This window comes from Cydia strobilella, chromosome 9 (assembly GCF_947568885.1).
Source record: "Cydia strobilella chromosome 9, ilCydStro3.1, whole genome shotgun sequence".
In the NCBI taxonomy this organism is placed as follows: domain Eukaryota; kingdom Metazoa; phylum Arthropoda; class Insecta; order Lepidoptera; family Tortricidae; genus Cydia; species Cydia strobilella.
In genome coordinates this window covers 17732289-17747632 of record NC_086049.1, presented here as the reverse complement: position 1 = coordinate 17747632, position 15344 = coordinate 17732289, and the positions used below count along the sequence as shown (strand labels likewise).

Genomic DNA, 15344 nt, shown 5'->3' with positions numbered 1-15344 from the left:
TCTACGGACTATAAACGCAATTTAACCCCTGCATCACGCATTTAACATCGCTGGAGTTTTAAGTTACGGTGTCCACTTACAATCAGACACACCGTATGTTTGTTTGCAACTAATGTAAACAAAAAATATGGTAGGTACTCTATTTATACATTAAAATAACATTTGATGGATAAATGGAATACCTACCATATTTTTTATTCAGATGAAAAAAAATCGACAGCAAATAAAAATTTGGTGCTTATAGTATAGCGCCACCTGCGACCGCAGATGTTAAGTTTGTAATTGTTAGTCGTGATTACGGTCAGCCGATTGAGTTCCGGTCGATTTGAACCGGAAGTGCGCGTCATTGGCCAATTGGCAGCGTTAGATTTATCGGTCGTTTTTAGCTTGGGAGAAATGAACGATGAAACTTATGGGTTTTGCTGCTGAGGGTTTAGGTCAAGGGCAAAGGGTCTTTTGTATTGTGACAATAGAACGTTATAAGTTGTAGCGAGGCTATCTTTCGATCTTTAGGGGTAAATAATACCGACCATTGGAAGGCTGCGTCAGTTTTTATGAGCTTTTTTTTAACTGTTAGAATCTATGTTATTATGTTAGTGTGGGTCATACTCATACTTTATTGGTAATATTATAAATTACAGGTCAGGCGTACATGACTGATATAGGTAAATAAAATTGTCAAATCTTGAAGCTAAATTTTACCAACTTCTCGACTTCCGATTGAGCTGAAATTGTGCATACGTATGTAAACGGACAATGCAATATTATGATGACATGGAGCTGATCTGATGATGGATACAGGAGGAAGGTGGGAACTCTGTGATAAAACAACGCAAACTAATTGTGTTTGGGGTTGTTAGAATTGTCTCGATGAGCATTAGTTGCGTGTGGAAAGAAAAGTACAATCAGCGATAAAAGCTTGTACCAAAAATGAAAATTAAATGCGTGATGTTAATATTATTCCATAATAATATTGAATTTATACAGTAAGAACAAATTAAATTATTTTCTATGAAAATATTTTAATTAGTGGTTTTTCAAGTAGACACACTACTATTTAAACTATAAACTGAAATAAATGTCATATACGAAGGAAAAAATTACCCAAGCCTCCAGTGTCCAGAGCTGGAATCGATCCAGCGTACCCCGTTTACCGGACAGGTGCCTGAACCGCTCGGCTATCCGGTCACGGTGGCATGGGTCGAAATTTCCAAGTATATGACAACAACACCGTGCCACCGTGACCGGATAGCCGAGCGGTTCAGGCACCTGTCCGGTAAACGGGGTACGCTGGTTCGATTCCAGCTCTGGACACTGGAGGCTTTGGTCATTTTTTCCTTCGTATATGACATTTATTTCAGTTTATAGAATTTATACAGATCTAATTTAATACTAAGAAGAACGAGCTTAAGCCTAATAAAGCAATGAGCTTTGTAAATCGGTAGAGCCATTTTCGAGAAATCAATATATAATAAAAATACTATTTGGGAATTTCCTTCATCGGAAAGTTGATTAAAAATTAGCGCAACCTAAATACGGTTGCCAACATCCCATATCCAATTTTAAAAAGATTCTTATCCGAGAACGATTTTATTCCGAGCTTCAAGGACATTTATATACTGAAATGGCTATAATAAACGACCGTAAGTATTGTCTAAAATGTGCTTTAATACGGAGATAACAAGGTTTAATTTCCGTTGGTGATGACAAACGTTCGAAAATTAGTTTTTAGGGTTCCGTACCCAAAGGGTAAAAACGGGACCCTATTACTAAGACTCCGCTGTCCGTCTGTCCGTCTGTCTGTCTGTCTGTCCGTCTGTCCGTCTGTCCGTCTGTCCGTCTGTCCGTCTGTCCGTCTGTCCGTCTGTCACCAGGCTGTATCTCATGAACCGTGATAGCTAGACAGTTGAAATTTTCACAGATGATGTATTTCCGTTGCCGCTATAACAACAAATACTAAAAACAGAATAATATAAATATTTAAGTGGGGCTCCCATACAACAAACGTGATTTTTTTGCTGTTTTTTTCCGTAATGGTACGGAACCCTTCGTGTGCGAGTCCGACTCGCACTTGGCCAGTTTTTTTTGTCTATTCGCTATTTTGAAGAATGTAATGTAACTTGTGGTGTCTTTATGTAAATATTGTAGGTATAATAGTAACTAAATAACAAAACTGTATTGAAAATTTAGATTTTATTTTAAAAGCCTAAATAGGCCAGAACAGGCATAGCTGACGTAGGGGAGAAGACCGCTAGGCTGAAGTGGGACTGGGCAGGACACGTCTGCCGCATGCATCCGGATAGGTGGGCTAGTATAGCCACCAAGTGGATGCCGCAAAAGAAGCGCGTACGTGGCAGGCCCAGGCGGAGATGGCGGGACGACTTAGACACCTTCACTAATAACTGGCCGGAAACAGCTCAACAACGGGAGTCATGGAAATCATAGATCAACAGTCTTGGCGGTATTCAAGTATGTTCAAGAAATCTTAGAGATTTTAAACTCGAAACAATATGCCATTGGCATACTTTTGGATATGACCAAAGCTTATGATAAGGTACAGTACGACATATTATTAAATAAAATATATGGGATAGGAATTCGCGGAACTGCTTTCGGATGGCTAAAATCTTACCTAAAAGATAGAAAGCAACTAGTTGAAATAGAACACTTTAATTTTGCAACTGGACAAATAGAAAATGTCAAATCGAATTATGAAACTCTTAACGCCTCTATCCCGCAAGGAAGCGTTATTGGATGTTTGCTTTTCCTTATTTACATCAATGACCTCCCAAAAATCACAAATGATCCCTGTGTGCTATTTGCCGATGATGTGTCACTAATTACAGCTTGCCAAAACCCTGAAGACGTCAATGAGAAACTTACAGCTAACCTAAATGTAATCAGTTCCTGGATGAGAGACCATAACCTCGATATAAATTATAAGAAAACCAAAATAATTGCATTCTACCCATACCAGAAAACGCCACTAGATATAGATTACACCTACGAAGATACTCAGCTAGAAGTCGTGCAAAGCGCTACATTACTCGGTTTAGATATAGACAGTCACATGAATTGGAAATCTCATGTAGAGAAAATTAGGAAAAAAATATCTCAATTCGTCTATGCGCTTCGGGAGGTTAAAGTAACGACAAATTTAGAGACAGCACTAACAACATATTACGCGTATGCATATGCCTGGCTAAATTACGGTATTATTCTGTGGGGTAATAGTACCAACGCTCCATTACTTTTTACTCTTCAGAAAAAGCTTGTTCGTATCTTAATAAATAAAACACTTGACGAAATCGAAACCCACAAACCTTATTTTTCTGAACTTGGACTGCTGACCCTTACATCTATGTATATATTAGAAATGTGTAAGTTCGTTCGAAAGCACAGGGAATTCTATATAAAACGAGAGGACCTACCTTCTACACGACCCATACGTAACAAGAATAGACTAATCCCACCACCTTGTAAACTTAAACTACTGTCATCAGGCCCTTTAGTAATGTCTATTAAAATATATAATAAACTCCCGGACTCTATAAAAGAAGAAGAAAATGATAATATATATATAAATAAAATTAAACAGTTATTATTAGATAAGTCATATTACACTCTAAGTGAATTTTTTAATGACATATTATAATTCAATAATATTTATAGATTATTTGTTCTCGTTAATATAATACTTAATGTTTTGAATAATAAATGACAAATGACATTGCAGTTAAAACTTTCGACACGAAGAGTGTATTTTTGACATTTAAATTCTTATTTTTACATTTTTATTATAATGATTGTATGTTAAAATAATTAATCAAAAATTCTCCTCTCCTAATTTAATTGTAAATTATAGTTATAGTATATTGCAGTGCCCAACAGGGTTCACAAAGACCTAGCTTATAAGTTTACCATCTGTACAATTACTTTGTGAATTTGCAATAAAATATTGAGTATTGAGTATTGAGTATCAAAGGGAGAGGCCTTGACACTACAGGCTATTAAAAAAATAAATAATTAGAACGCTGTTCATAGTAATAAAACACTTGGCAAAGAATGCAAACCATGAATGTCTTGAATGTGCTTTACTGTTAAATGCTCCCTGTGATTTACAACGTGGTACAGGAAGTTAGTCCAAGAGCCAAAAAATAAACCGGACAAGTGCGAGCCGGACTCGCCCACCGAGGGTTCCGTACTTTTTAGTATTTGTTGTTATAGCGGAAACAGACATACATCATCAGTGAAAATCTCAAGTGTTCAAGCTAGCTATCACGGTTCATGAGATACAGCCTGGTGACAGATGGACGGACAGTGGAGTCTTAGTAATAGGGTCCCGTTTTTACCCTTTGGGTACGGAACCCTAAAAACGTTGCTTTCTGCTTATTCCAATGCGCTAAGCAGGGTGAGTTGAGGACTATTTAACAAACAAACATACATAGCCCAAACCAGAAACTGTCACAAAATCTACTAATTTTTTTTATCATGGCAATCTGATTTATGCCACCAAAAAAATTTCATCTTAAATTGGCGGCTTAGACTCATTAGCCTTTATCGTCATTAGTCATTTGCGATGTCACTGCCAATTTGTTCGATTAACTGCTTAGAGGATATAACCAAACGGAGGAGCCATTACAAGCGTTCCCCTCTGTCGAAAATAGGCGGCCAATGGTCATACACATTGTATGGAGTGACGTTTATCTGACATGGCAATATTACGTTACGTATACATTTGACGTGCCCCTCTCCCGCAAAAATCGCCACTGTTTTGTACAGAAAATTACAGACAAGGCGTCTCCGTTTGGTTATATCCTCTAAACTGCTGCTGCTGTCGCGATTAGGTCGATCAATACGAATTATTTTTCAAGGAGATTTACTGTGTGATTACCCGCATGAACGTCGCTGCTGCGTGGCCATACGAATGCAAATGTAACCTTAACATACATATCAATAGGTAAACGTTACTACGTACAGTCAGCTGCAAAGGTATAGGTACTTCATTTTTCTGATTGATGATGATTATCGGGTCTTAACAAATTGTATACCGAGATAAAACCGTCAGCTCTCAGACTATAATAAATTATAGAACATCTGGCTCTAACAGTACTCTATGCACGCGAAGAAGGCATAGGTTTGTAGGGTAGGTTCACACGGCGTTAATTTTCTCCGTATAGGTACCGTATACGGGATTTTATCGAATATCGTAGTGACAGTAAATAATTTGACGGTTAAGGCACTTGTTTTAGTCACTCGCGCGGTAAATCCTACATAGGAGAAACCGGACGCAAAGTATCCACTAGACTTGTAGAACAAAGACGGAGTGTAAAGAAGACTGCAGCAACTCCGCAGTGGCAGAGCACGCCCTAGATACAGGCGCGTCGCACTATCTTCCGTTTGACAAGGCGAGATTACTGGTACGAGAAAAATGCTACGTACCACGTAAAATACGTGAAGCGATCGAGATTGGGCGGCGCCCTAATTTCAATTGGGATAGCGGCTGGGCTGTGCCGCCAGCATGGAAACCTGTGATTCCTCAGCAGAATGCCAGTGAGTTTTATGACAGTGTAAAAATGTGAACCTAGCCTTATACTAAAAATAGAGAACAAACGATATCGTAATTAGACGCTTTGTATGAGTAATTGAAACCTAAATTGGGGTGATATATTAGAGAAATACAACGTCGAGTGCAATTAGCACCGCTAGCACATATTGCGGCGACGCGTGAAAAGATTGATGCGACTTGATGTATAGAGTAGTGTGTGTGTGAAGGCAATTGTGCTGATAATATAGTATATATTGTAGGAAACCCCGTTATCACTCGCAGACAATTGAAATAAAGGACTGGCAAAAATATATAGGTACCCTAACGCAGGGTCTTACGTAAGCTAACAACTCGCGAACGAAGCGGCGCGGCGCGGCGGGCTCACGAAATACAAAATTCTTTATTGCAAAAAATACACGTAAAATATGATGCAGGGGATGGAGCTACCCTGTAAGCAAAAATATGCCCGTTTGGTAACACCGCTCAGTTTATTGCTTATTTTAGGTTTAAATAACAAATATTTATTACCAGAATCTGAAATCATTCTAAAACTACTTAAAAATACTTGGTTTTTTAATCGTACTATAGCATATTGGCATAAGTACTATTAGGCACCAACGACAAAATAGACATACTTCGGTAGATACTTTTGCTAACCCAATACCGTTCGTCATTAAAAAAACGTAAGGGAACATCTTCGTAGATAATTACCGCGCAAGACAGGCTCTGTCAACTTTCACTGACCCGTATAAAAACTCTACCCTATATACTTCCTTTTAACGTGTTCTTGCTTTTACATAAATTCTTTTCCCTTAAGAATCATAAAGCTTTGTCATCGTCTTTTATCACGTTAAACAATACAACATTTTTACAAAACCTTAAGCTTCACTTTTGCCTTTATGCGATATTCTATGCATGTCTCCCAGACAATGAAAAGATTTTATAAATTATATGCCATATTTTAGTATGACAGCTGTTTTATTTTTATAATTAAATAAATATTTGGAGGTAAACTTAGACATATCGAACTACGGCCTGATTCGAACTTTAAGATACGTCAAAATTTGCTAAAGATACGACAGGGATCAGATGTCAGTGTCAAAAAAGTCGTTTCTTCAAACAAAAACGTCACTTTTGACACTGACATATCCGATCCATATCGTATATTTAGCAAATTTTAGACGTATTTTAAAGTTCGAATCAAGCCGCTAGTCCAAATCTAAGAAAAGCTTGTCTTACAGTTCCTATAGGACGATATATTATACAACTACCTACATGATTATGTAATTAGTATGGTGACATTGGACACTACACTCCAATGTGTAGTTGTAGCAATTTGTCTCATTTGCTCCATCTTTAAGATAAGGTCCACCTTTAAACCGGTATTTGAACAATTATTTTTCATGAAATAAAACTATGAAAACGGATTATATCGCGTATATTGAATTTATAATACATCCCGACGTTTCGAACTCTTTACAGCGTTCGTGGTCAACGGGTGACTGAGGAAAAATTACAAAATAGTAATAATAAATAAATAATAATAATAGTAATAAAAAAAGTATATAAAAAAGTATAGTAGTAAAATAGTAATAGTAAATAGTAATTGTAGTCTATGATTGTTCATTATTTTAGTATGTGGGTATTTTTGCATTTTGTCATTATTTTAGTATGTGGGTATTTTTGCATTTTGTAATTTTTCCTCAGTCACCCGTTGACCACGAACGCTGTAAAGAGTTCGAAACGTCGGGATGTATTATAAATTCAATATACGCGATATAATCCGTTTTCATAGTTTTATTTCATGAGTAACTATCGCGGTAACCGAAGACAATTATTTTTCATCATGTCTGATTACGCATCTAAAGCCTGAGCAGTTTTTTTTTAAATACCACGACGGTGACAAACAAGCATACGGCCCGCCTGATGGTAAGCAGTCACCGTAGCCTATGGACGCCTGCAACACCAGAGATATTACATGCGCGTTGCCGACCCTTTAAAAACCTGTACACTCCTTTTTTGAAGAACCCCATACTGTAGCCCCTCGGGAAAACCTCGGCAGGGAGCCGAATATATGATCATTGTCAAGAGGGCGCTGTTATTCTCATGTAGGGTGACAGAGTTCAGTATAGTATGAAAAAATTAGTTCCAGTCGAATTCCGCAACATAGCGCGTGATCATATATTCCTGTTCAGGCTTTATATGTATTATATATAATTACGCATCTATGACAATATAGGTATATGATAAATAAAAATAAAGGATTTGAATATGAATACTTTGTCCGAAAACATCACAAGTTTAGGTTGATATTGTAACAATATACTATAGTTTGTCAAAGGGCTGTCTCACTTCAAACATAGACAGAGATAATCATACTATCTTTGTCTTACACTGACAATTTGGTTTGACCAACTATTAATATATTAATATACCAACAATCTCGATGGTTATGTAAAAAAATAAAATAAAAAAATCATTGCTTTTCAGATCACAATTTTCTTGGAAACGGTTTACAATACATTATTTTAGAGTTAGATCAAGCTATAAGCTCTAATCATAATTTCATAGAAGCTTGACGTGTAAAATAACACTTGCTCCATCTGGGCTATCGAAATCGCTGCCATCTTAGCTTGCTCTAACTTTATTCTTATTCTCGAATAGATCGTTCTCAAAATTACAAAAAAAACCCGCAAAACATAACAAAAATGAATTCCAAATAACTGCGTACACTTTCAGGTGAAAATGTTAAACCCATTACGTGTAATATTATCAAACGACGAAATTCATTAAATAGGTACACGAGCCTCAAAGCGGCTAAATATAAAGCAAATGGATTCGGCCACGAAACTTATCAGCGGCGACATGAAAGGGGAATATTTGGAATCCCTCCGACGCGCCGGAATAATTCTAGCAACGTCGCAGTGGTCAGATTTTTACAGTAACTTGCTGGATTTTACTTTGGATATGTAATAAATCACTCCATCATTATTAACAATTTTAATAATTAGTGGAAAGTACTTTCCACCAGGAAACTTTGCGAAAACTGAAAAATCCCAGTTAAAACTAGTTTTCACCTTTTTTTTTGTTCACGGAGTGGGCGAATGCTTTTACGCACCGTCCCCCCGGCCGCGAGAAGGCCATTGATGGGAGGGAGAACCTGGCCCTACCCACTAAACCCACTCCGGCGTTTCATCCTCTTTGCCGTTTGTGAGGACTATCTAGTCTACCCTACCCTACCCTACCCCACCCTACCCTACCCTACTCTAGTAGGTAGTAAACTATTTAGTAGAAACGCGTTTTTACTAAGGTGATATGGACAACTAATTTTAACCAGAGAAAACGGGTTTGTACCCTGACATATTAGTATTCAGAGAAAGTTTGTACGAGAGTTGGCGCAGTCTTGGTAGGATCATTATTCTCACATCGTCGCTTATTGTTTCATTTTTGCAATCTGTATACTATACCCTTGGTTAATACCCGTGTAACAGGGAAGGTGGTCACAAAAATACAATGTTGCTTCCGATACCAGCCGTTAGCGCCTATTTATAACACTCTCTGTCGACACCGTTTTATCTAATGCTGTTAAATTTCGAGGGAGCTTTAAAAGGCTGGTAAATTTTCAATATTGTTTAGGTATGACAGGAAAACAAAGTTACCGTATTTTAGGACATAAATTGTTGACGAAAATCGTTAGAACTCGTGTTTTTTTGATTGACCTATCAAATAATTATAATTATACAGTAAAACTACGATATAAAAATAATAATAATAAAAATAATTGTCCCGATAGTCGTTTCAGCGAACGGTCTCATAGCGAAGAGTCTCGACCAACACCTTGAGAGACTCTCGCTAGGTGGTTGGATCAAGGGTCAGATGCAGAAGGCGGTGATCTTGGACATGGCGCGGATAGTCCGCCGGTTCCTCTCTCTGCGGCCCTGACCACCGGCAGCTTGGGCCCTACCCCGCTGCCGGCGGCACCCTAGGTTAGGTTTTTTATAATGTGTTTATATATTTTTTGTAATGTTTTGTAAGTGTTTTTGTATTTTACTTTTATATGCATGTTATAAAACCCTAACCTAAGACTCAAAATAAATAAAGGAAATAAAAATATTAAATACAAAACTACTGAATAAATAATATGAAATATATAATATATATTTATGATATTTGAAAAGAGAGGTATGGGCACTGTGAATGACATCTCGCTTTGTGTGGTAGGGCACAGGACAGCGGATGTAATTCCAGATCTAGAGCAGAGCCCAACTGGGGAGGTACCTCCACCTTACAGAAAACCGCAGCCAAATAACACTAGACCCTACTAATAGTGTTGTGTTCCTGCCGGTGAGTAAGGTTGCCAGAGCTCGAGGGAGAGGAGTGTTAGGGTGGGCAACGCGCATGTAACTCCTCTGGAGTTGCAGGCGTACATAGGCTACGGAGACTGCTTAACATCAGGCGGGCCGTATGCTTGTTTGCCACCGACGTAGTATTAAAAATAAAAAAAGGTTTGTTGTGCCTAGAGTAGTCAGTTATGTTCTGTAAAAGTGTATGTTCTTTTTAGTTTTTCTACTAAGAAAAGATTGTTTGTTATTAAACTGCAATCGGAGGTGAACAGGCGAACTATTTTAGAGTTTTTTTATAAACGCGGAAGAACTTGAGGGTTTAGGCTAGTTTCACTTAAGCATACTTAGTTTAATAACATTTATCTTATTTTGTCTGTAGGCACCTGAATCAACTAAAGTTTTTATTGGATGCTGTATTGAGATATAATTATAAGCTATGAATATTGTTTCGTGATATTTTTACCGCACCCTAACTTCCTGTTACTTCATCTGACAAGCCTATCAAGGAAAGGTGTCAGAACGTTTCGCTTCTCGCGAAACGGTGACAGGCAGCTTTCATAAATGACCTAAATGTACTTTTGGCAAGTATGAATTTACTTTTTATTTTAATGATGTAGCCGAATTTCTCACTTTGAATGTATTACGTACCGGTGGGCTATTTAAATGTTATATGATATTACTCGCTATCATTTCAACACTTATAGCGAGATGCAACTGTCTTAGTCATATACCTGCGATATAAATGAAAAAATCATATTCAAATTTCTAATTTTTTCGCTTCATTAATCATATTGTATACGGTCTTGTTCACAAACATCTTTACAAGGTTACGTTTCAAAAATATATTTCTTCTTCCCCTTCTGGCCTCAACCCATTTTTATCTAGGGCCGGCTCTCCTAGTAAATTTTTAGTGGCTTGGCGGAACAGACTTTAGGTTATACTTTTCGCTCGTGTCGTCGCAGACATGGACATTTTTGGTATCAGTGCAGTCGAGGTTTTCTGAAAAGAAAAAAACTGAAGAAGCGTTCTTCAAAAAAGAATTATAATTTTTAGGGTCTGTATTATAAAAAGGACATACCAAGAGTTGTAAGCGTTCATATCGGCTACTAATTACCATGTGGGAAGCTGTATGCTTGTTTTCAAATTATACGTACCTACACGGTGTTTTTATGGTAGCCCGTTAACTGGTATGGCTACGTTACATTCAAGGAAACTAAATGGCATAATCAATTTTAGTAACTTTGTTTTATTTTTGGTTGTCCTCTACGAAAGCCACGGGCCGAGCTGCAGGACGTTAGTGCTTAAACACAAAGCAAGAGTACTATATCCGCTTATCGCAACTTTCTCGAATGGGCCGAAGGCTCGAAGAGAGACGCGCCTCTACACGAGGCCGAAGACCCAGCCGCATTCGAGGGAAGCCAGTGCTGTCAAACTGGGTTAACTTGACAGATATTCTGAATCATATTATGTAATAAATCAATTTATTAAACGTACAAAATGTCAAAAAAATTAAAGTAATGCATTCAACTTCAACTTCAAAACATATCTAACACTTCATTTCTTCCACAGGACCCCCTAATAACGCACCCAACACACATATCCGGGCCCGACAGCGAAGGCCTGCGAGCATCTTGGCGGACACTGCGCATATATCCCGACGACTACGAAACACACCGGGGCTACCTCGCGCTGCGGTGTCGCGCGACGGTACCGACGCGCCCCCCGAATATTAGGGCTATGTCGGTGCGGCTGTATGTGGCGACGCGCCCGCATATATCAACGTACATGTTTAGTAAGAATAGTAAGTGATTTTTACTTTTTTTATGGCCGAAGGCCGAGCTGCAGAAGCTTAGTGCTCAAACACAAAGTAAGATTAGAGTAGTCTAAATATGCGCTTATCGCAGCTTTCCCGAATGGGCCGAAGGCTCGAAGCATTACAGAGACGCGCGCCTCTGCGCGAGGCCGAAGACCCAGTTGCAGGAGGGCTGAAACACAGAATTGTCTAATTGCGAAAACGGAAGGCCGAGCTCCGCGTATTGTCGAAAGCCTGAAGTGTTCAGGAGAGGCGCGCTTCTTCCACGCGAGGCCCAAGACCGAGCTGCGGGAGGCAAAGTGCCCAAATATAAAACAAATAAGCTTTCGCATTAAGATACCTAGTGAAGTTGCGGGAACACTTGTCAGAAGGTTCGGGCTACTATTATTAGATACGGGTACTATTTTGTTTAATTGTTTGCATGGAGGCGTGCCTCCTCAGGGAGCTCTCCTTCAGCCCTACGCAGAGTTCGGCCTTTGGCCTTGTGTCCAAATGCTTGTATGCAAATGCTTGTTCTGTGTTTGAGCACGAGGCGAGAATTCCGTACAGTATCCTTCATTTGACAAATATCCGATATAATCCGGGAGAATATCTAACGTTATCAAACATTACGATGTTACCTCACATATTCCTGCACTGAGCCTACAGAAAAGAGATTAACATCCATTATAATTAGCATAATTACCCGAAAATATATTTTCCGCTCTCTGGATACCTACGGTTACTGCTATACGACTAACGTATATGGGAGATGATGCATTACAAATTATAACATTAACGTGTTATCTGAGAATACAAACTTGGACACCTGGGAAAAAAAATGTTTTAATTTTGTAAATGTTTTTTCCTTTGAAATAACTGATTAATTATTTCTACTTAATATGAAACTGTGTATTTTTACGGCGATATTGAAATAGTTTTATAAAATATGTAATATATTTACTATTAGCGAATAATAACATTTTTAGAGCTATATTTCAATTGTAGTAACAGTTTTCATTTGGATTTGTTATGGATAGGTATTAAGGGCTAATTCAGGCAAACACATGTCAACATCAAAACGATATCTATTCGATTGGACTTGTACCTATTACATGTATTAGCGCGAGCGAGGGCCCATTTCTTGAAAGGTATTAGACTAATATTATTAGTCCACGAACTGTCAAATCGTATGAGTTTCCATAGCAACACTAATAATATTAGTCGAATATCGTTCGAGAAATGGGCCCAGAGGTGCAAGGGTGAATGACATCATTTTGATGTCAAATGCGTTTAGTACTCGGGTAAGACTCCTAATATTTTATGAATTGTTCTAGAAGCAGCCGCGGGCTGCGCGCGCCACCGCCTCCGCTCGGAGATGATCGTGTGGACCCTTCTACTGCTGGCCAGGAGACGAGTGCCTTTACGAGACTAGATTATCATATCGCACTCTCGCCAGGGAAACTTCAAAATTGTTGCGAAAATCCATATTGATTAACCCTTCGAATGCCTTGTCCCGTATACGTCACAGACAATTTGAACTTTAATTTACAATTTCAAGGTTATTAATTCGGTAACAAATGTTTGACACTGGCGTTCGAGGAGTTAATCAAACATACCTATTAGGTTAATTCGCGATAATATCTTTGTTTTAATAAAAAAACCGGCTTGAATTGTTATTAATATGATGGAAGCTTTACGCACACCATAGCGCAATCAAGCATTACGAGTACATTAGCATTATCATAGAGTAACTTATACTAGAGCGGTACTGTCATAGTAAATTTTGTAACCCCAGTAAATTCACTGCCATCTGTCGACACACTTTAAAACTAAAAATGAAGATTTATAAAAATACGATAAAATGTATTTAAATATAGATAAATGATTTTTTTATTTGCATTAATTATTTTTATGATTTTGACCCATGTTCTGTCACTGATATGCGTTAAAATTGTTAAATAACAAACGAAACCGTCAACGCCATCTATACGACAGTTGGCCAAAACTAGTAGCGCCCTCTAAACGAGAATCAAATTTTCTTGATTTTCGAGGCACGTTTTTTCCTTAGACTGTATCCATCTATTACGGAGTTATATCTATCTTTGGCATTACGAGTCGTGTTTGACGCTGACCGCCATATATTCGTTGAATCAAAATGTATTGTGGTCGGCTATAGCGTCAAATAAACCCGCTTGGAGCATCTGTCCTGTCGCTTTCGGGTTAAGGTATCATGTCAATAACAATAGTCCAAATAGGCTTTCTAGGAACCGCTTTCCTATTTAACTAAACTTGATCTATTCTTGAACAAGTTTGGGAACAAATCAAATTATTTTATTAAATATTTTGATTTGTGTTTTTTAAGTAGTCACACTACTATATATAAATGTTCATAGATGGATGGTGTATCAGTGTTCATAGATGGCAGCACCAGTCTCTCTCGCTACAACGTAAATCCGTAAGGAGTTCGTTTAGGAGGTCTGGTGCAAGCGCGCACTGCTTGCCCTTAGAGCTGGTCAAAGACGCCTAGTCTTACTAAGATGGCATATAGTCGAGAAATTCGGACGGGCACCGCCGTGGCGGGGTGGCCTAGGGGTTCATGGCGTTAGCCGCGATAGCAGCTAAAGACGCCGGTTCGAATCCGGCCTTCACCACTGGAGGGCTTCGTCACTTTTTCTTTAATATATGACATCTATTACAGTTTTTAATTGATCTATTCTTATCAAATCTTGCTCGTACCTATCTCTCTAAGTCAAAGTGTCAGGTCTGTCTATCTGTCGTTTAACCTTTCGTATGCTTAGGAGCAGATCTGCTACATATATATATTCAACTTAAACATGAAGTTATCACGATTGCTATTTATATGGCAATTACTTGACATGCGCATACGAAAGGTTAATGTCGGTCGAAGTACAAGGAAAATGGACTAGTGGAAATTATAGCCAAGTCACACCTATTACTTTGTTGCATCAAATAGGGCAGGGGCGTTATTTGTCATTCATTTCGACACAAAAAAGTGTGCCCATTTTTCTACTGTGCCGCTTTTAGTTAATTAATTATAATTAAATGTGCATAAAATGGAATGGTCTAAATTCTTTAGGTTCTTTTCTTAGAATCAATAGTACCTACTTCTCACTATCTGATTCTAAGTACAAAATAGATTTAATTTTTTATATCGGGTTTCAAAATAGGCCAATTATTCTCCATTAGAGTTTTCTTTAGACGATTGTCATATTGGCTAGACCCCTTGGGATATACATAGTTTAAGACTTATAGGCTTGCGTTCTTCTAGAAAAATAAGAATCTAGACCCATAGCAAGTCCTTGGCGAGAGTACAGTATGTAAGTGGTTAAGTATGTAAATAAAACAGAAAGGTGTTTGCAATTGATAAAATTATGTAACTTTATTTTGTAAATTATAAAATGAAAATATTTAATAATAATAAATAAGTACCTTTAATATAAAATATTTCTTTCAATAGAAATCTATACGTAAAAACTGATGAGAAAAAATATACGTAATATCTTTTACAGGCACCTTTCTCAGATCAAACGAAGCTGTGAATATGTTTTCGAATATAAATATAACGTATATGTAAATAATAACGTGATGCACTCAAGTAAATTATCACCGTAGGTAATTAATAAAATATTGTAGGTAT

General features: G+C 37.8%; 1 protein-coding gene across 1 annotated transcript in view; it reads left to right on the top strand.

Annotated features, from left to right (window-relative positions):
• The window catches only part of LOC134744476 (uncharacterized), a 153944-nt gene extending 140524 nt beyond the window's left edge, over positions 1-13420 (top strand). Inside the window, exons 5-6 of the mRNA XM_063678295.1 lie at positions 11461-11692; positions 13021-13420. Of these exons, the coding sequence (XP_063534365.1) occupies positions 11461-11692; positions 13021-13118 (330 nt within the window). The 3' untranslated portion in view covers positions 13119-13420. The remainder of the gene's footprint in view (positions 1-11460; positions 11693-13020) is intronic.
• The last annotated feature ends 1924 nt before the right edge of the window (positions 13421-15344 follow it).